This window comes from Myiozetetes cayanensis, unplaced genomic scaffold (assembly GCF_022539395.1).
Source record: "Myiozetetes cayanensis isolate MyiCay16 unplaced genomic scaffold, myiCay2020 scf1, whole genome shotgun sequence".
Lineage (NCBI taxonomy): Eukaryota > Metazoa > Chordata > Aves > Passeriformes > Tyrannidae > Myiozetetes > Myiozetetes cayanensis.
In genome coordinates this window covers 36,593,102-36,613,470 of record NW_026086604.1, presented here as the reverse complement: position 1 = coordinate 36,613,470, position 20,369 = coordinate 36,593,102, and the positions used below count along the sequence as shown (strand labels likewise).

Genomic DNA, 20,369 nt, shown 5'->3' with positions numbered 1-20,369 from the left:
TGTGCATTTAAGAGAAATAGTACAGAAAATTAAATCTGTCCACTAGCAGGGCAGCGTGCTCACGTTGTATGCAAGATCATCTATGAGACACTTACAGGATATCCATTAAGAGGCTGGAAGTACAAGTTAGCATCAGTAACGCACACATGCCCTGGATTAGTCACCAGTGGCGTCACCATTTCTGCTTTACATTCCATATGCAGCGTTTCAGAAATGCTTTGAAATCTACAAGTGAAGAAAAGGAGTAAGTTTACCTCCAGTTCTTACTTTGGCAGAGGCACCCTTTAAATTCCTTAGAAAGGTTTTAGGTTAGCTTATAGCCTTGGAATATCAGAAAGGGGACTTCAGGAAGGCTATATCACACAGGAAGAAAGTTCTTTGTTGAGACCTCTACTTTAACAGGCACTCTAGAAAGGAATGCTGCTGCAGGAAGCCAGTTGACTTCTCTATACAATTTTATTTGGCATATGATGATGCCCAATTTACAATAAATTCACAGATAAACAAAACAGTTTAGAGACATAAAAAATTAACCACTCATCTTCACAACACAGAATTTCCTACTCTCCATTACAGATGCTTCAGAATTCAAAGAAGATAACTCTCTGAATTAGAGAACTCACACTACCTTAAACAACCACCTAAGTATCAATGCAGTAGACTAATCAACCAAGAAGTTCAAAATGATTTCTCTGTAGAAAGTGATTAGAAAAGTACCTGTTTTTATCAAATGAAGTTCTAGCCAAGCGTGATTGCAATATAGCAGTTATCTAATGTAGAAGGAAAGAAAATATGGTCAATGATTCAAAAGCAATTAAAGTTATTATTCAACAGTGATCATAATATCATTATTAAACAGAGATATTAGAAATAATCAGACACTTACCATGGCAGCTTGATCTCCCATCTTATCTAGACAAGAAGCCCTGTAAAGCTAAACAACAATCTTTAAGTGAAATAGCACGGAGATCTCCCACAGAGCTCAGAAGACAACAGAAACAGGAGGAGCTTTAGCACTCTCTGTGACAGAATACTAAAAGATCTATTATTACTTCTTTTCAAAGTAGGATAATGTTCATTCATTGCTACTGGCATGTTATTACTTTGTATACTACCACTCTGCATGCTAAAAGTTAATACGGGTTGCTTACGACAGCTGTCAGAACTAGATGCTGTTTTCAGCTCTACATTTTAAAAATAGATGCTCCAAGATTTTCCTCTTGAGAACAAAAAAAGAAAACTCTACATTAAAAATCAAAAGCTGCTGTGATGAAGTATGTAGTGATACCAAATAACCACAAACCTGATGTAGAGTTTGCACAACATCTCCTACTTTCCCAGCAACATCCAGTTGGAATAAGTGTTCTGTTTTGCCCTAAAATTAAAAGTACATTTACCAGAAATGAGTTAATAAATTTCAGTGGAAAAAGATTAAGCAAACTAAAATAAAAACAACAACAAAAAAACCCACAAACAAACAAAGCAAAAACAACCACAAATCCCCTAAATAATAAAAGAAAATGTAGTAAAAGTATGCTATCAAAGATTGTGCTATACCTCAAACATTCCACAAGCAGATGTATAACCTGATCTTTTTTCTTTAGAAATTTATCTTCCCTGTGGTAAGCTCTTTGTGCAGTATTTTGTCCGCTGTTTGATACAATGCAACATAATAGCTTTGAAGTGAACAAATGAATACATTGTAAACACCAGTAAATGTACATATTCTGCCTACTTTAATATCAGGTAAAAATCATGTAAATATAGAACTAGAAAGTGACATATTACATTTAAACAGCTTCTGTATATCTTGTAGACAAAAGATACCAGCCCATTAAATCTTTAAAATCTAAGCTAAAAAAGTTAATCATTCTTCTCTACATAAATAGCTTTGAGAGGAAAAGATCCCAAATTCCATCACAGCTTATTTTGACTAGTCATTTACAAAAGCCTCACTAACACATCAGTCAGTATATGTGAAACACTCCTTTTTCCCCTAAAAAGTTCTCCCAGCTTTCTTAAGTGTCATTTTATAGTTGATTTTTTTGCTTTTAATTTAAGTATATCAATAGCATAAGCACGGACCAATTGATACTAAATTTACACATAACTCATACTTAGCAAAGGTTGTGGGAGCCTTTAATGACCCCTGAACATAGTATAAAAGTATATCAACACACTTCTGTAAGTTTTTGTATTTTCTCAGGCTAGACTTTTTTTTAAAGTGATCAGTAAGAGTACAGCAATACATTGGTCAGTGGATATAGTTGGATTAATTTAAAACTGCAGGAAGAAAGACATGGAAATCTAGACAATCTTTGGTGTAATGTATGTGATCTGAGCTGAACTGACACCAATCCAAGAGGAAAGCATGCTTCAGGAAGCAAATGGAACTGGGTTATAGGGAGACAAGGAATTCAGAAGCAAGTTAGATAAAAGCATTGTAACATTTCACCCAGAGCACCATTTTCCTTCAACAGGGAAAACACAGCTCTCAGAAATCCTAGTGGATGGTCTATAAGGATTGCTTACAGCCAACAATGTAAAAGCTTATGTGAGCAGTTGTCTCTGTAGCTCTTCAGCCGTGTGCAAAGACAATAGCTCAGTATTTTGTAATTGATCTGAAATAATCGATGCAAGACAAGGGAGATAAAACGTATTACCCAATTCCAGCACTCACTGAAACATATGGAACTGGCAATGATTCAAGTAGAAGACATTTAGCAGCAACAGAAAAAAATTCAGAAGTGATTGAAGGTGAACTTGTTTTAAAATGCAGAAACACAGCTGCACTTTAGTGAAGTAAATTGTAATGGTTAACTGTCAGAAATGTTTTAGCTATGGATGAATCATAACTTAGGAGAAAATGAAGTGAAAAGCCTTCTAAACAGTCCTTCTGATTCTTTTCTCTTTCACTGTGTTGGCAATGGGAGAAGGTATTTCTGTGATACTTAATAAATCTTGCACACGGATGCAAAACAGAAAATGGAAGAACCAGAAGACAAAACAGGTTTAACACATGAGGAATTAACAGAATAAAACAAACAAAGAAATAAAAATTTAAACTCCCAGTTTATAGGCAGATCTAATCACAAAACCAACCCAAAGGAGTTGCTGGGAGAACAGAAATCATCTCTTGCCTCTTTGTTGTTCACTACAGTAATGCAAATGTATGGACTCCATCATTCTTGACATTTCTTACTTGCACAAATATATTGAGAAATATAATTCTGTCTGTTTCAATTCTTGGGCAATATGTCTAACGACTCTGCTTTTTTTTTTTTTTGTGTCTGCATCCTAACTCATCTCACACTTCAGGTGAAAAACCCTTACCTCCATGCCTCGAAGCCTCCAGGCTCAGAATCAGAGCAAACCGATCTCATCAGCAGAAAGCAACTAGAAGTAACCTCCAATTTCTGATGTGAGCCACCTAATCTGCAATTTCTTTGAAATGTGAAGCACTCAGATGGAAAATACCAATTATCAATCTCTCATCTGAGGTCTGAGGAGAACTGAGGAGAAGCCATTTATCCAGGATGCAGTGTCCACTGAATATTAGCAGCCCACTGACAGCTCTGACTGTTGAGCCGAAAGAGCTAAACATCGAGGTAAATGGCAAGCATGAAGTCTGCAGTGTGTCCTTTAAGAAATATCAGAAAGCCATCATGGAAGAATTCAGATGTGTTTTTTCAATATGCACAATTACTTTTTTTTCCCCAACCTTTACTGTCATATTCCTCAAATGATAATTATCTTACTCTTTCAGAAATGAGAATGTAAATCCTTGCAAAACTTCAGCTTGCTAAGAACAGCAAAAAAATATATACTCACTCTTATTGTTTTATAGGGTGCAATAACATTCCTTTCTTTAATGAGAAAAACCTGAAAGAGACATTACAGTTTCAGACATTAAAAAATAATAAAATGAATCAGAAGTACTGATAAATACAAAGCTAAGAACACTGTTTAAGCAAGCAAAACACTGTGTTGTAATATCCTGCTTTAGCTACCCCAGATAAACTGTAGAAAAACAATGAGCTTTTTATATCAGCTAGTAGCAAGAAGGGGCAAGAATCCAGTTTAGTTCAGAGGCTTACTTATGTAGTTTATAGTAGGCTTTTATGCTAATCACATGACCTTCAAGGAGTTGCAATACTAAAGCCAACACACACAGCTACATTCAGGAGAAAGATCCTCCCTCTCTTCTGGTGACTCATGGCCTTAGAGTTTTGTCCAAATGGGAATTACCCCAGACTGGCAAATCACAACATAAACTACTATGTAAACTTTCTCAAATGAATGCCTTTCTTCTGCTGCTAAATACTTTGCTTCCAGTTCCAACCACCACGGACACCAGATTTCTTCTCTCATCCCATGGCATGCTTTCTAACAGTTTTATTTCTTCTCACATCTGAGAGGATCTTCCCCCCACAAAAGCCATATGAAACTACTCTCCTTCACAACACTCTCACAACTTCTATAAAACGACTTGACTGCTAGAACATTGGCTTGTAGATATTTGTGCCTTACTATCTATCCACTGTCTGAAAGGCAAGCCAGAAATAAGTCATGGTTTTGCTCTGTTTGTAGGGAAAGCTCAAACTTGCTAAAGTTTGCTAAAGGCCTAAAGTACACGATTCAGGATTGGTTCTGAACTGCACAAAACACACTGGACCGCATCACCTACTGTCTTCTAGTTCATGGTCCAAGAGACTTGGCCAATCAAGGAGTCTTTTCCAGTGCCTCGGTTTCATTTCTACAGCTACCACATCCAAGGCTACACTCCAAGGCACTGTGGCAGCAGCCTCAAACCAAGGACAAGTACCAAACTGGCAAGAAGAGATAGGTACCATGTTCTAGCCAGAAGCCTCCAGGCTGCTACATAGAGCCTTCCCACTTCCACCAGCTGACAACAGAGCAAGCCATCACCAAGGGACCACTCACAGCACCGCCCAGCTAAAGAAAATAAGTGGTGTGCTCAGAAGCTCACAAGCTCAGCATGCCTCTCCAAGTGCTACACAAAAACTAATGGCAATTAGAGTCATTCATCTGACATCAGACCTGAATCATGCCACAGGAGAATCAGAATGAGAAACTCAGATTGTTCTTCTGTGGGATGACTAAACATTATTGTACACTGAATACTTCATGCTACAAGAAAGAGTAGACTTTTTTTTTCCTTTACTTGTAAGTTGAGCAGAAATTTTAGCATACTCTATTCATTCCCTATTTTAGAGGATTTTCCCCACAATTTTATCTCAAGAAAAAATACTGAAATATTCTCAAATTATTATTCCCATTTACTGTTTTTAAAGCCATCAGTTTCTAAGTTGCCTGTTGCATAAAGAAAAGCTGTTTATCCAGTTATGTATTAACAATTTTTTTTTGAGTCCAAAAGGCAAAAATGTTTAAGATGTTCCAATTATTCACTACATGCAGTTTCCTACAAGGCAGAATTCTACTTAGAAATATATTTATAATTAGATCATGATGTGTCATAAGTACAAGTGACTACTTGACACTTGGAAGTCGGTATGCTCTTACACAAAATACCAGCATTTATCATCCTACCCAATAATTTCAGAACACTTCCCCAGAGACAGAATGATGACTAGCAAGCTGCACACAGAAGGAGTCAGGGGTTCTAACCACACTTGCTATCTTAAAAATGAATGCTTCTTTCCTATGTTTTTTATAATCATTTATTCTTAAGAACATTTACTAATGGTGTATGGTGGAACCATTGCATGGAACAGTTAGAAACATCTTTTTTACAAACACTCGATACACAAAAATCCCACCAACTCAAGAAACCCTGACTACACAGTATTCTTCACAGAAGCAGTTTCAAGATGAAATCATATATACTGATTACTTTAACACAGTGCACAAACTTCTCTGGTATGGATAATATTAAATGTCTGAGTTTATTTTTTACTGCAGCAGTACGTAACTGAGCACGGCTATCAATTTCAGGTATTATTAAAGACAGGTTTCACAAATATGCTAGAATGTTTAAAATAGTATTTCCCACCTCAACATCATTCTTTCCCAAAATGAAAACATCATTTTGAAACTTTTACAGCTTTGGAACACCTACTAACTGCTATTTATCAAAATCTGAACTGTATTCCCTTGGTTAACTTTAAGTATGAACATCTAAGTTAAACACAACTCTTGACTGAAACTTAAAGACAATATTTCAATACAGTTTCTCAAAACTGTTTGGTGGACATACAGCACAATCCAAAGTTTTCACAAAACTGAACTGCAAGGATCAAGATGTCTTTGCCATTACCACAACACACCAGAGGAAGTAGAAGAAAGCATTTCAGTCTACCCTCCTCTTTCATTCAATTCTAAAGTTTCCTTAAGCTCAATTATAAAACGCAAATTGCAAAAAGTTCACTTTATGAAATTAATGACTTTATGAAGTCATTAACAGTTCAAAATTTCCAGTATCAAAAGCTTCATATTACTGCTGAGTTTTTGACACTAATTAGTTTTGTTTTCAGTTAACTCTCTACCCTAGGACTCCAGTTTTGAGACAAACACCATTAAAGAATGTAAGTTTGCTTCTTTATGTAACCTCACTCATTTATACATCAAGAAACTGTTATATGCAGGTCTTACCTGGCTACATAGAACTGAAATCCCTCCAGATGTATCCCTAAAATGTAAATAAGATATCTGAAGTGATGGGTGTTTCAGTTTTAAAGGAATTTAAATACATGTATACAGTAACCCAAATTCACCTACCGTGTGAAAGGATTATTTGCTTCATTATCTTCTGGGGCCTTTATACTAATGCAGTCTCTCAGTGGTATCTGCAGCAAGTCATAAAAATATAAAATCTTTCTTAAAACCTTTTTAAAGAGACTCTTAAGTTACCAGAAAATTTAAGTTCACACTGCTTACCTTGATAATGGGTTGGATGTTGTCATCTGGTTCAAAGATAATTGACTTTGAACAGATTTTTAGAGAGCCTCTGAATTTTCTAAAAGAAATAATAAAAAAAATTAGTTGTGTTCAAATACACGAGACTAGAATGACTCCAGTAAATGAAAGGATGTAAAAGTTGTGTACCTTTCATCTTTGTGACCTTTATTTATAATATGATTAGCTGTGTGCTGTTCAAAATAATATTCTTCCAGGTTAAGAAGAAGTAGTGAAAACCTACAAACAAATAAAAATAATTAATTTCAAGAGGAAATACCTTCACAGTTAGTATTCTTAATAAAAGATATCAAGTGTTTAGGAAGTCTTCACTGATTTCTGGGCTGTGCTCCATATACCAAGAATGCATTATTTTTACTTTTTAAAGGAACAACCTATAGGAAAATTTGTATATACACGAAGGAAGATCAATTGATGCTCTTCCAGCATATATAAGGTTAGATATTTGATTTTGTTCACGTGCCTCCAGTGGAAACTATTCTAGTATAGCCAGGCTTTCTACCCAGTAAAGATCAGTTTAGGCCTGACCTGTGTATGCCAGTCAAAATGTGCAATGACTTAAAAAGGAAGGGCAGGAACTCATCGATTAGAATGAAGGAAATTAGATCATTTTGAAGCAAGGCCAAATTACATTGCTCTAAAGTGTTAAGTGAAAACACGTTTACAGATTTTACAACGCGGCTGAGTCGCCTGATGGATGAGCTCCAAGGAAGCATTGCCTACCTCTCCAGCCACCCATCCTGTACTTCCTCTGTACCACTGCCTGTTCAACCCCACGGGAAGTCAGTGGGGACTAATCCAATCAACAACAAACCTCAGCAACAACAAAGCAAAAATAAGAAATTGAACTCTTCTAAAATATTTAATTGCTGGATCGTGGCAATATTGTGCTGGTACCACGTAAATGCAAATAGGGCAGATCAGAGGGAACATGAAAATGCATTCTCAAACTGCTGCAAGTGATCAAAAGTCAACAGTTTTCTAATAGGGCGAACACTTAGTGTTTCAGCTGTGGGGAACATGCCAGAAGATCCTGATATAGCAGGAGGAGCAAGAACATAGCACTTCAGTTGGAAGCAAAATAGCTTGTTTGTGTGCAGGGCTGGTCTGATCTGCAGAAGTACTTAGTATTTATTCACATCCACACCTGGAGTTTTTTGTACTGTGTTCATGATGTGCTTCGTGAGAAATGCCCGTGAAAACACTAATAAACACCAAGAGTCCCCAGAGCAGTATTCAAACAGCAGTAAATACATTGAGAGTTCACAAAATGAACTGGATGAATTGAATAGCCTGTTCATTAAAAAAGTATATTTCACAATAAAAAAAATAGCATTATTGGAAAATACATCTTGTTCACTTAAAGATTTGTGTTGTGGCTGTTACGTGAAACAGAACATAACAATAAAAGTTTACTGTAACTACAAGTAACAGTGGGTCCATACACACAAAACTGCCTCTGTGTCCAAGACACCTTGTCCTAATTCTCTGCTGCTTTTTCAAACCAGCTTTATCTTTACCTCTCCTCTCTTGAAAACAGGCATTTTATGATCCCATTGTGCTGTTTTTCTTGTGCTTGATTTTCTTCACAATATCTACTATGGGGCTTTGTTTTGGATTTGTGCTGAAAACAGTGTTGATAATTCAGAGGTGGTTTTTGTTACTGCTGAGCAGTGCTTAAACAGAGTCAAGGCATTTTCTGCTTCTCACCCCACTCTGCCAGCAAGGGGGCTGGGAGTCCACAAGGAGCTGGAAGGGGACACAGCCAGGACAGCTGACCCCAAGTGATCAAGGGTTATTCTGTACCATATGGCATCACACTTAGCATATGAAACCATAGCAGCTTCTACACAGTTACCATTAAATTACATTTCTTAACACATCATCCAGTTGAAATCATCTGGGACCAACCTAAAATTTCTGTGCTTTTGAGAACTCAGATTCTTGCAAGTCCTATCACATTTTTAAATTCAAAGTTTTTAATAAAGCTACATTTGGATATATAAAGAGGAACTCACCATCAGAATGCTTTTTTTCCTAGCATTTATAAACATATACATTTAGTTCATTATCCACAAGCCAAAATATTTAAGTAAAAAGCTAGGAACAATGGCAATGCTCAGATTTGTTTGAAAAATATTTTATTTCATCTGGAAACAGACACTATTGACATAGGGAACAATCAGCTTCACAGAAATGACATACAAGGTACCATAATTTTTTTTCCCCAGGAAAGCTGACAATGCCTGGTTAATAGAATTCATTTCTGAAATTCTTCATTCTTGGGTTCTTTCCTTTGTCTCACCTAGTTTTCTGACAAACTCCTCATATTTTTATACTCTTTCCAAATTCATCTGTTGACAGCACTGGTAATTACCAGAGTTAAAAGTAAAGTTTTTGGTAAATGCAGGCATCCTTTATATATTCAAGACAAGCCATGGTTTTAACATCAAAACATCGGCTGTTATTCCCAGTAACTAGAACATGCTCACCATAACCCAAAACACATAAAACAAGAGAGTTCTCTTCCAAATTTTTCATTATAACTATCTCCATGAAACTGTTTTATCTTTACAGCTGGCACTTTATGAATCAATTCACCTTCCCAAAATCAGAAGCTCTGGGCTACTGGGAAGGACTTGAGGTACACTTTCCTTGGCATAATCCTTACTCCTGTTGAATCAGATGATTTCATGGAAAAAAAAATGCACAAGGTATGCACAAAAACTCAAGAAAAACTCTTTGTATAGGCTACTTAGGTACTTCGGGAAATTGTAGGTTTCTTTTCTTTAAAATGCCATGTTTACTAGTAGCATCCAGTTTAGCCTTTTGCTATTCTCTCTCTCTGTGTCTCTTCCACGTGACTACTCACTCCCCAAGTTTACAGAGACAGCATCTCTGCAGAGCTCCTTGCTGGAGACCAGTGAGCTCCTAAGCCGTGATCTCACGTTCACTGACCTCAGCTTTCCTGTCTTGAGAAAGGTTTGTATTGCTGGCTGGCAGCTGTTAAAAGCATTTCTTCAAACTTTATACCTCATATAGGGCAAGTGCATTTTCCACATTTTATCCTTCCCCTCCACTCTCCACAGAGTACATTTGGTTCTGTAGACTCTTCCAAGCATTTCTATACTTGTTGCTACTCTACTTGCAATTCTATTTACTCTAACTGCATTTTCCTATATTTTCAGGCTGCAGTAAGTCACTTCTGCAGGCAGACAGTCAGATATCAAATCTCCACAAACAGAATCACCAATCTCTACTCCTCTCAAGCACCCACAGCATACTGGGATGAACTTAACAGCCTGTCCAAAGATTCTGTCACAAAAACTGCCCCTTTTAAAAACTAATACAATGCCATAAGTGAAAACAAAATTTTCAGACTTGCATCTCAACTATTGGCTAACAAATCTAGATCAGTTCAAGTTACTGCTGATAGTGAACTCTTATGATGCCTCATCTCTGGAACAGCCTCCAGGAACTTCTCAACTAATCTGTCTTTACTGGTTAAATATTTAAATTTCATTTGCCTGTGTTAATGATCCATAGGGTTGTCAAAAAAAAAAAAAAAAAAAAGGAAAAAAGTCAAGTTTCATCCGATGCTACTAGAGTACAGTCAGAGTTTTTTATCTTCACAGAGCAAATATCTTTCACATAAACAAATAGAGCCACTGATAGTTACTGTATCAACAAGGTCCCTCTTGAGAACCATCACTACACAGGATGATACTTCAGGCTTGCCAGAAGGTTTAACAAGTATCTACAGATAGCAAGGGATCAGACCAGTCTCAAGTATTTTGCATAAGTAGGCAAAGTGTCGTGAAGGCCTGAAAAAAACAGGACATCAACCACAGCAGCTATAAAATTACAGCACTGGGGATCTTCAATGTGCAGCTGAGCAGCTGGACTTTAGACTGACTGCCTAAGCAAAGAGCTGAAGAAGGTATTCCAAAGAAACTTGTGATATCAAGAGGACTGGCGTACCAAACTTATATACTATCAACTGCTACGTAGTCCTACAACAAGAATTTGAATGCATGCTTAGTATGGACCTAAAAGACTAATTTAATTCTTCTGCACATGACACGACAACAACAACAACAAAAAACCCCACACAACAAATAACAGTAGTAAGAGAATGCATGAGATGCCCTGTATAAGAAACTGATTAAACCTGTGATGGGTGAAAACTGTGTTTTGGTCTTCAGCCACTGAGCAGCTGTACAGTTCCCTGTGCTGAGTAATTAACAGCACAGACTGTACGCCCTGGATCACAGAACCAATGTCAACTCAAATAACAATAAGCAAGTCTGTTCCCAGCCTACCCTCCCTTGCCTTCAAGTCTGACCCCAAGACATAAATAACCCCTCAACCTCAGCAGTTAGTCAGGCAAATCATAAGCTTTAATCGGCAAATGTACAAAAATGCTTTGGTATCTAAAATGAAAACAGCTGGGATTTTTTTTTGTACTTTTAAATTATCAGCAACAACCAGTATCTGGAAAAAAAAAAAAAAAAACAAACCAAAAAACAAACCCAAAATAAACAAACACCCCCCACCCCCCAACCAAACTTGAAACCAAACAAAAAAAAGAACCAATTCCGGTTCTAACAGAAAGAGTTGTGTTTAATAGAAACCAAAGGGACCTTCTACATTTGCCTACTGCTCTAAAATTTGTTTACCTATAATACAGTAATAATCGAATATCACAAAGTTCTTTTGCAGGCAAACAGAAAAGGATCAATTTTGAGATATTTTTGTTATTATCAGCAAGTGGTTCATTTCAATACATTTTCAAAATTAATAACCCAAGTTTTACTTGACAATTCCCAAGTATAAATGATTTAATGACTATTTATTAAAAATCTACTTAGAGAAATGTAATGTTATATCTTGGAAAGGAACTCAAATACCTGTTGACACAAAATCTTTTGAAATCAAGCAATAAAACTCACACCTTAAAGTGTATTACAGGCTATTTTTAAGCTTGCTTCCTAATAGAGACATTTCACAGGTTTATGTCTGCAATTTTGTGGTCACAGTGCTATTTAATGGCTTGCAACAGACTGACAAAGTTAGTAAGCCACAGCCATGTCTTCAGGGATCATTGACCATTTTTTCTTGTACATTTAACTTGACATAAGAGACTATTTAAAAAAATATATTATTTTGAAAATTACACGGAGACAAATTAGACAAGATTTTCAAAGGAAGTTCAAACCCCATGAAAGGAGGAGAGTTTGCAAGGTGTTCAGTGCCTTATACTATACCTTAACAGTCCAGTCTATATCCTCAAAGTCTCATCAATAGCAGGCAAGTTTTCAGAAAACTTCCAAAATGACAGTATTTTCTTAATACATGTAATATTTGAAAATTGTAACTTAAAAAAAAAAAAAAGAGAAGAAGCTTCAATAGCTTTGTTGGTCTCACCCACTTGAAGTGTCTCAAAAACTACTTACAGTTGTGGAGATCAGCCAATTACAACTGAAAAAATTATCACATTAGCAGATAGAACAGAAAACGAGCTTCTGTTCAGAACTGTGGAGTTTCTTCAGGACAGTTTTGCAGTTTTAGTAACCTGGATCAGTCCATGGAAGGGCACATGAAGTACCAGAGCCAGTACAATGTGAAGGGGTCAGGTGCAAGAACAAGGTGGTTGGCAACAAGGCCTTACCCTTTGGAAGGCAGCAAACCTGCACAGCAGCTCTGCTGTCAGAGGTGCTGAGAAAGAGGCAGTTTCACTTCTCAGGGTGAAATAAATTGGTAGCCACTGCTGCCACCCAGGCAAAGCCTTGAGCTTTACAAGCTTGAGCTCACTGTAAGTGGGTGGAAAGGCACTTATGCTGTTACTTCTCATGTTCAATGTAAGTTCTGTATTCAAAATCAACAGCAGCAGCAGCTTGGTGTGGGGAGAAAGAAGAACATGATAGCTAAGGGAGTATCTTCTATTATAACAATTCACATAGCTGGAAAAACCAATGCCACTAACTTCAAATAACACAAGAAGTTTCACAGATCTAAAATGGAAAAAAAGATTTTCAGCCATAGAGTTGTGCCTGTCTGTAGGAGATTGTATTGAGCAGGGTGGGGGCAGGAGGCAAAGCAACATATAATCAATATCATATAGGCACACTCACCTCTACCTCCCCCCAGATAACTTTAATGTAGGCTCTAACTGCTTTTGTGTTAGCACACCTTCGATTCCCACCCAGTGTGAGAAGTATACAGAACCTGGTGGAGTAAAGAGTTAATCTTTTACTAGTCTATGAGGAACTGTTTGAGCTTAAAAGGCAAACACCTACACTTAAGGGGAGAAGTAAATTAAAGCATGCCAGTATAATTTTGCTTGACTTATTTCAAATTCCTAGCTTTGTATATTCCCCAAAAAATTACACTAAGAACAACAGAAAAAAATCATATGCAAGTGATGTGGACAGTATTTTCTAGTGAAGGGAATCAGTATTGCTTTGAGAAGCAGCTTCAGGGGAAGAAAAAAGAAAAAAAAAAAGAAAAGCAGCGACCTTGCCAAGAAAAACAAAACTTAATGCCTTTTTCAAAGAGCTCCCACATAATTGCCACTCAGAAAAGGGCTGAGGAATACGAGTCAAGAACACACCCAAGATGCATAGGAAAACTAGGACCTAAGTAGCAGGAAAACACTTGAAAAACTTCACTTCATGTGATGTCATTCTCAATACATAAGATTTGAAACCCCAAACAGCGCCCAAACATTCCTAGCATTGTTCAGAGTAGGCAACAATGAAGTGAAGCACACTTTACAAAATGCAAACTGGGCTTTGAAAGTCCTGCCAAGATACTACGAAATATCCTCCAAATAGAAAGAGTATTGCATCAGGTTTAGTCTACTTGAGAATTCTATTTTTACTTTGCTTGATGAGCATGTTCCTCTATACATCACTTTGAAAAAAAACCTCATCTGAGACCAAAAACGTGGGCAGAAAAAAAAACCAAACCAACAACAAACCCACAGTTCATTTTATATACTTATTTATACACCCATATATTTTTATATACCAATTTTGCCTACCAGCTGAAGCGCTGGACTTGTTCAAACTGGACACAGAAATGACTGTGCAGGGATCAGTGCCTTGGCAAAAGCCTGTTTACACCACCCAAAGAAGGTACCCCACTGATTCTTCTTTAAATTCCTGATGTGTGATTGAATTCTTACTATTTTCATCACTTCATCAGAAAAGCACATGTTGGAAATCTACTTGGACACAAGGATTTCAAGTGGTTGATCCACTACACCTTGCACAATCACTTGACCCGATACTGGAAGTACAATCCTGATAATAAAAGGATGTTGCCAGGGATGAAAAAGCAGACCAGCCCAATCCAGCAGCAGCCCAGAGTTATGTAAAACCAATTCTAAAATTAAACCCTCTCCTAACAAAAGCTAAGTATCTACAGGCCAGCTGTAGGACTCATTTGCTGATGTTTGAATAAAAGCTTTCATTTTGTCTATTTTGTCCCAACAGAGTAAGATAATGCTCCAGATTAAAAAAAAAAAAAACCCAAAAGAACAAACAAAAACAAAACAACAAACCAAAACCAAACAAACAAAAAAAACACACCAAAAAAACCCACCAAAAAACCAAACAAAAAAGACCCAATGCACAAGCAGCCATCACACAAAAGATCCATCTTCAGCTCCTACATGCTGCCAGTAGGTTGTGTCATGTGAGTGATACTTCCAGCAGAAGAGGTGAACTCCTCACACTGGAAGCCAAGAACCACGCAAGACAAACCAGGAGAACTATTTATAGAGTCTATGTATCAAGTGGTACAGTGTTACACTTGCCCACCTTTGGGCACGCTGCCAACACAACCGAGAAATCAGTTTACTAAGGGAGTGACAACTTGAGCCAAAACACCATGTAATTTAATTTGAAGTTTTGGAACTAAAGTTGTTTGTAAAAAAAGGATTCCTGTCATGAAGGATTAATATTTTAGGGATTAAATAAACTGGATAACCATGCATACAGCACTAACTAAAAAGGGACATAATAACTGCACCCTGAACACCTGGGTAAAGTGAAAATAGAGACAAACACAGCTGAAACAGAGATACAGATGAATTTTAAGGATAAATTCCTTATAGAGTGAACCCTGCTCAGCAGAGACATGGATCTGTTCAATCAAATGTAAAGTAAAACCCGCTCCTTGTCCTCGGTGTGCTCACAGGACATTTCAACATTTTCTTGTTTTCTACTAGAAAATGGCATATAGTCAGAAAAGAAGGTTTATGTAACCAGATGTGAAAGCAGACTAACTAATTAGTTAAGAAGAATTTTTTTTTTTTTCAGATCACTTAAAACCACTCTGATCTCCCCTTCCCCACCCCACCCCACCCCACCCCCCCAGCAACCGCATAAGAAGATTTAACTTGCTTACCAAGTTTTACAGGACCCTTAACCGGAACTTCTACAGCTTATTGCTTTGTGGAAAGCAATGTACAAATAAAACCAACCAACCAACAACAACAACACCAAAACCTAAACCCAAAACCACACAACAAATGCAGCTGCCACGAAGTTTCAAAAAGTCCTGGCCATCTCAAATAGGAAATATCTACATCAAGGATACAAAGACCAAGAGAAGCTTTAAAGCAGAAGTTGATGTCTCTGTAACCACCACCCAGCAGGAAGGAGAAAAGTTCTCAGAGGTTGTCCCTTCAATTAAGCAATAAAGAGAAGAGGTTTTTGCTGTTTTAAGGGAGAACTTTGAGGAAAACAGGTGATAAAAATTCGGTATTTCTAATCTGACATTTCAAAGCTCAAAATCTTTTAAATCACTTAAATGTTTTTAAGATTTCCTAATTCAGAAAAGCACAGGAAGAGAGGGAGGGGAAAGACCTGATATGGGGTACAAAATATATACAAATTTACTTTGATTTTACACAAATATCAATTGTTAGGTAAGGGCAAGAAACAGAGAAATGAGTTTGCAGATACAGGAAAAGCTGCCAGAGCAAATGAGAAGGAGACTCATCTTTCATGAAGAGCTCAAATTACGAACTCAAATAATAAAATCCTGAAATGCTTCCAAGTATGAGCAAAGAAAAAAGTTCTCATCAATAACTGCAGATCAGCAATGCTGGCAGACATTAATATGTTGAGTTTGTTTTCAGGGCTTTTTAGAAGAGATTTAGATCCCACTTGGGATCTTTGAGACAAGTCTGATGAGTTTTGGCCTTTTTTCTCAGCTTCTCAAAAAAAAAAAAGGAGACTATTTACATTACATCCTTAACAGAGCTAACAGAGTCATTCTTCTTGCCTTTCCTACAATTAAGATGTTTTACTTAAAAAATAATTAAAACAAATTAAAAATCCTTCTCTTTTCCTTCTACACAAGAAGACTCTCCATTCTCCCTGCAGCCCTTCACACACAACTGAGACCACAGCAGCCCCCAAAAACGAGATAAACAAGAAGACAAAAAGTGATCCTGAACACGTTTGTACTTCAAAAAGCACTTCAGAGGATGTGGTAGCGTCACGGGCTGTACAGCCATGAATCAGAATTTATGTGGACAGAGTGAGTCCAGCTCTTCATCATGCGGTTTTCTCAACAACAATAAACAGTGCTGTGTAACCAGCAGAGACCTGCAACAGGAATTTGCACAGGGCTTGCACGGGACCAGTCTGATGCCTCCACACGGTTCCTGCAGCAGGAAACAACGGGGGATCCCTGTTCCCACCGTGTCCCTCTGCTGCACGACCCACGCCGACCTATTGCTCTCACCTTATACTTCCTACCTGGAAATATAAAGATTGGAAAGGATTTTGAAACTCTGCAACAAGCCATATGCAGATAAGCCACATAAAAAGAAAGTGGGACACTACCTAAAAATAAGGGAGTAAAGTCAGGATACACTTCAAGCACGTGTGATGAGCCTTTGTTGCATGTCCAGAAAGAAAACAGATTACAGTCAACAAGCAGGAAAGGGCTAATTGAATTTAATACTTTAAAGAGCCAGCACAGAGTCTGTAATTTAAGGGCTGACAATACACTGATTATAGTGTTCAGGGGAGAGAGAGAGGGAAAGAAAAAAAAAAAAAAGGCAAAGAAAAAACCCCAAACTCCAGTGTAGCAGAGCTACACATGGAGCTGTAGCTCCATGCCACCAACACAACTGAGGAAAAATAAACAGAAATATACAGATGCTATTTACATGCAGTTTACACAAGGCAAGCAGCATTTTCATTTTCCCAGGTCCTTTCTACACCCTTTTCGGCCTTAACTCCGGGGAATCACCAGCCACCTGACCCCGAACAGTAACAAAGCGAGGCAGTGCAGCAATAGCCGGGCACAGCTCCCGCCGCCCCGCCGGGGCCTCCCTGGAGGCCGCTCCGCCGGGACCGCCGCGGGGCCGCGCCCGAGCGGGGGCGGCCGGGGCAGCGCCGGGGCAGTGCCGCTCACCTCTCCTTGGAGTACAGCTCCCGCTCCAGCCGCCGCCTGCGGATGAAAGCCATGAAAGCCGCCCGGGCGAGGTGCCGGTGCCGCCGCCACAGCAGGCCGGGCCGGGCCAGGCCAGGCCGCGCCTCAGGGAGGCGGGGAGAGCGGGCCGGCCGCGGCCGCAGCCGGGCTGGCGGGCCCGTCCCGCCCCGTTTATAGCGCGGAGAGGCGGGGGAAGGTGGCTCAGGCAGCCGGGGAAAGGGATCCTGGCGGCAGCGGCGCTCTGCGCCCTCGCCCGGGCTGCGGCGTCTCTGCGGCCCTGCGGGGCCTCTGCGGCGCGGGGCTCTCTGCGCGCACCGAGGGAAACTCACGCTCTATCGCACCGCGAAACTGCCCCTGTGCCTGGGTTAGAATAAAAATTGTCAGTGCAGTGCCACTGCAGTGAGATTCATTCCGCCCGCGACGCGTGTGGCAAGAGCTGCCCGGGCAGAAGGTGAAGTCCTGACAAGTGTTGAAAGCCTACACTCACAGAACATCCTGAGTTCGGAGGGACCCTTTGGGATCATCGACTCCAACTCCTGGCCCTGCACAGGACCATCCCCAAGAGTCACATCGTGTGCCTGAGAGCACTGTCCAAGCACTTTTTGAACCTTGTCAGGCTTGGTGCTGTGATCACTGCCTTGGGGAGCCTGTTCCAGTGCTCAACAACCCTCTGGGTGAAACACCTTTCACTGATATCCAATCTAAATCTGCCCTGACTCAGTTTAGTGCCGTTACCTCAAGTCCTGTCACTGCCTAGAAAGACTTTATGGAAAGGGGAGGTAAATAAAATTCCTTAGTTCATATAAAAACCCTTCCATTCATACAATTGCCACTACATCTCAATGACATGTTTACTACGATCTCTTGTACAGTAGAAAATTGCTGCTTTTTGAGTATTTATAAGTTAAAAAAACTGATTCATGGAGGTGATGTAATTTTCCACATGGGAATAAAAAGAGTTTTAGGCTTCTAGGCCTCAAGACATTGTCTGATTTACTCTCTGTGCTGAGTCTGATTCAGGTGTATGTTGATCAGTGTTACTCAAACATTTTCAGTTTGTGGACATGAATATGAAGAAGTGTTGTCTTTCAGGGTCCTCTTAGGAGTAGTTCACAGAATCTAAGGAGGCAACAGATCAGAATTTGCAAAACATTGGTATCATCTGCAAGACCCATTTCTCTAATCGACTTGTAAAAGCACCTGTTTGAAGGAAATCTGCAATGCTTGCATGTAGCTTGTACAAATGCCTAACAGCATTTATAAATACGCATTTGTCCAATAGCCAGCCTGAATTTTCTTTGCTGCATTCCATGTTGTCATACTTCCAGTGGAAATCATAGAATCACAGATTCATATATAGATTTGGATTGGAAGGCACATTAAAGGTCATCTAGTTCCAACCCCCCTGCCATGGGCAGCGACACCTTCCACTAGACCAGGGGGCTCAGGGCCCCATCCAGCCTGGCCTGGAATGCTTCCAGGGATGGGGCATCCACCCCTTCTCTGGGCCACCTGTTCCCATGCCTCATGACCCCCACAGTGAAGCATTTCTTCCTAATATCTAATTAAACCTGCCCCCTTTCTTTTTTGATGCCATTCCCCCTTGTCCTGTCACTACATGCGCTTGTAAATAGTCTCTCTCCATTTTTCTTTTAGGCTCCCTTCAGGTACTGGAATGCCACAGTTAGTCACCCTGAAGACTGCTCTTTTCCAGGTTGAGCAATCCCAATTCTCTCAGCCTTTCCTTGTAGGAGAGTTGCTCCACCAACTCTATTCATCCACCATCCCCTCCTGTGGATTCACTCCAACAGGTCAATGTCTTTCCTGTCTTGTTCCCAGAGCTGGAGGCAGTACCCAATGTAAATAATATTTATGTGCTTCAAATACGTTTTAATAAATATTGGTGTATAAATATATATATATTTATTTATTTAATTGTTTATATGAGCAGATATGTATACCATCTTCTCATAGACTAACTGGTTTTGTTAACTTTTCTTTTAGACTGCACTCATGAATGATTTCTTTTTACAGCTTTACTCTGGCTTCTTTCCAGTGTGACTTTTACCTTTATCTTAAGGTATAAGCCATCAACACCAACAAGAGTGCAGTAATTATGTCCCATGTGTCACAGATGAGAGGAACATTTATAAATACATCGCAAAAAGAACTTGTTTTTCTTATTATGACAGAAGCTTCTGCTCAGAACCTTTTCTAACATAGTGCCACCTAGTTCTTCCTGTTTTATGCTGTACATGTAAGTTCTTCTCAGGTATAATATTTTGCCTTAGCCTTGATGATTTCATCCTGCTAACTTTAGACATTTATCCTACCTACGAAACTAGTTTTGAAATCTGATTTTGTCTTCTGGCTCCTAGGTTGGTGAGAACCAGATTTTTCATATATCTATATTCTGTTGCATCTTGCAGATCACTAATGGAAGTACTGAATGGAACTGAAATGACAACAGATCCTTATGAGTTCTCACTGCAGGTGTTCTCCAAGTCTGATTTTTGCAAACAGCATGCCAGTTGGTTGGTGCTTTCATGAAAATTATGTTTCCTTTGCATTTTGTTTTAAAGAAACTGTTGTGGGATGGTGTCTAAATGATACTAAACTCAAGATCTTTGATACTTACTGTTTCTCTTTTTCTTCTGAATCAGTGCATTGACTGTGAAAAAGGACATTAGACTACAGTGAGTGCATGTGTTCCTAGCAACCTTACGCTAACCTCTTAATCATGAAGTTTATTCTAGAATATTCCTTGAGGTAAAAATTAATCTGTATAGCTTTAGGCCTGCTTTCCTTAGATAGATGCATTTTATCCTTTTTAATTCTCTTCAAACCTATATAGTATTTTAGCAGCCCAGAGATTATTTTTGCTCATAATTAACTCAATTACATACAACTTACATATTTTTTAACTAATTCCTTCTCTAAATTCTATGGTAAGA

The 20,369-nt window shown here is 38.8% G+C and overlaps 1 protein-coding gene across 1 annotated transcript in view; it reads right to left on the bottom strand.

The window, feature by feature from the left end:
• The window catches only part of NSMAF (neutral sphingomyelinase activation associated factor), a 43,110-nt gene extending 25,454 nt beyond the window's left edge, over window positions 1–17,656 (bottom strand). Inside the window, exons 1-10 of the mRNA XM_050328943.1 lie at window positions 17,398–17,656; window positions 7,087–7,176; window positions 6,919–6,997; window positions 6,760–6,827; window positions 6,634–6,670; window positions 3,832–3,882; window positions 1,304–1,375; window positions 887–934; window positions 718–770; window positions 96–225 (exon numbers count right to left, since the gene is read on the bottom strand). Of these exons, the coding sequence (XP_050184900.1) occupies window positions 96–225; window positions 718–770; window positions 887–934; window positions 1,304–1,375; window positions 3,832–3,882; window positions 6,634–6,670; window positions 6,760–6,827; window positions 6,919–6,997; window positions 7,087–7,176; window positions 17,398–17,450 (681 nt within the window). The 5' untranslated portion in view covers window positions 17,451–17,656. The remainder of the gene's footprint in view (window positions 1–95; window positions 226–717; window positions 771–886; window positions 935–1,303; window positions 1,376–3,831; window positions 3,883–6,633; window positions 6,671–6,759; window positions 6,828–6,918; window positions 6,998–7,086; window positions 7,177–17,397) is intronic.
• Window positions 17,657–20,369: the final 2,713 nt, after the last annotated feature.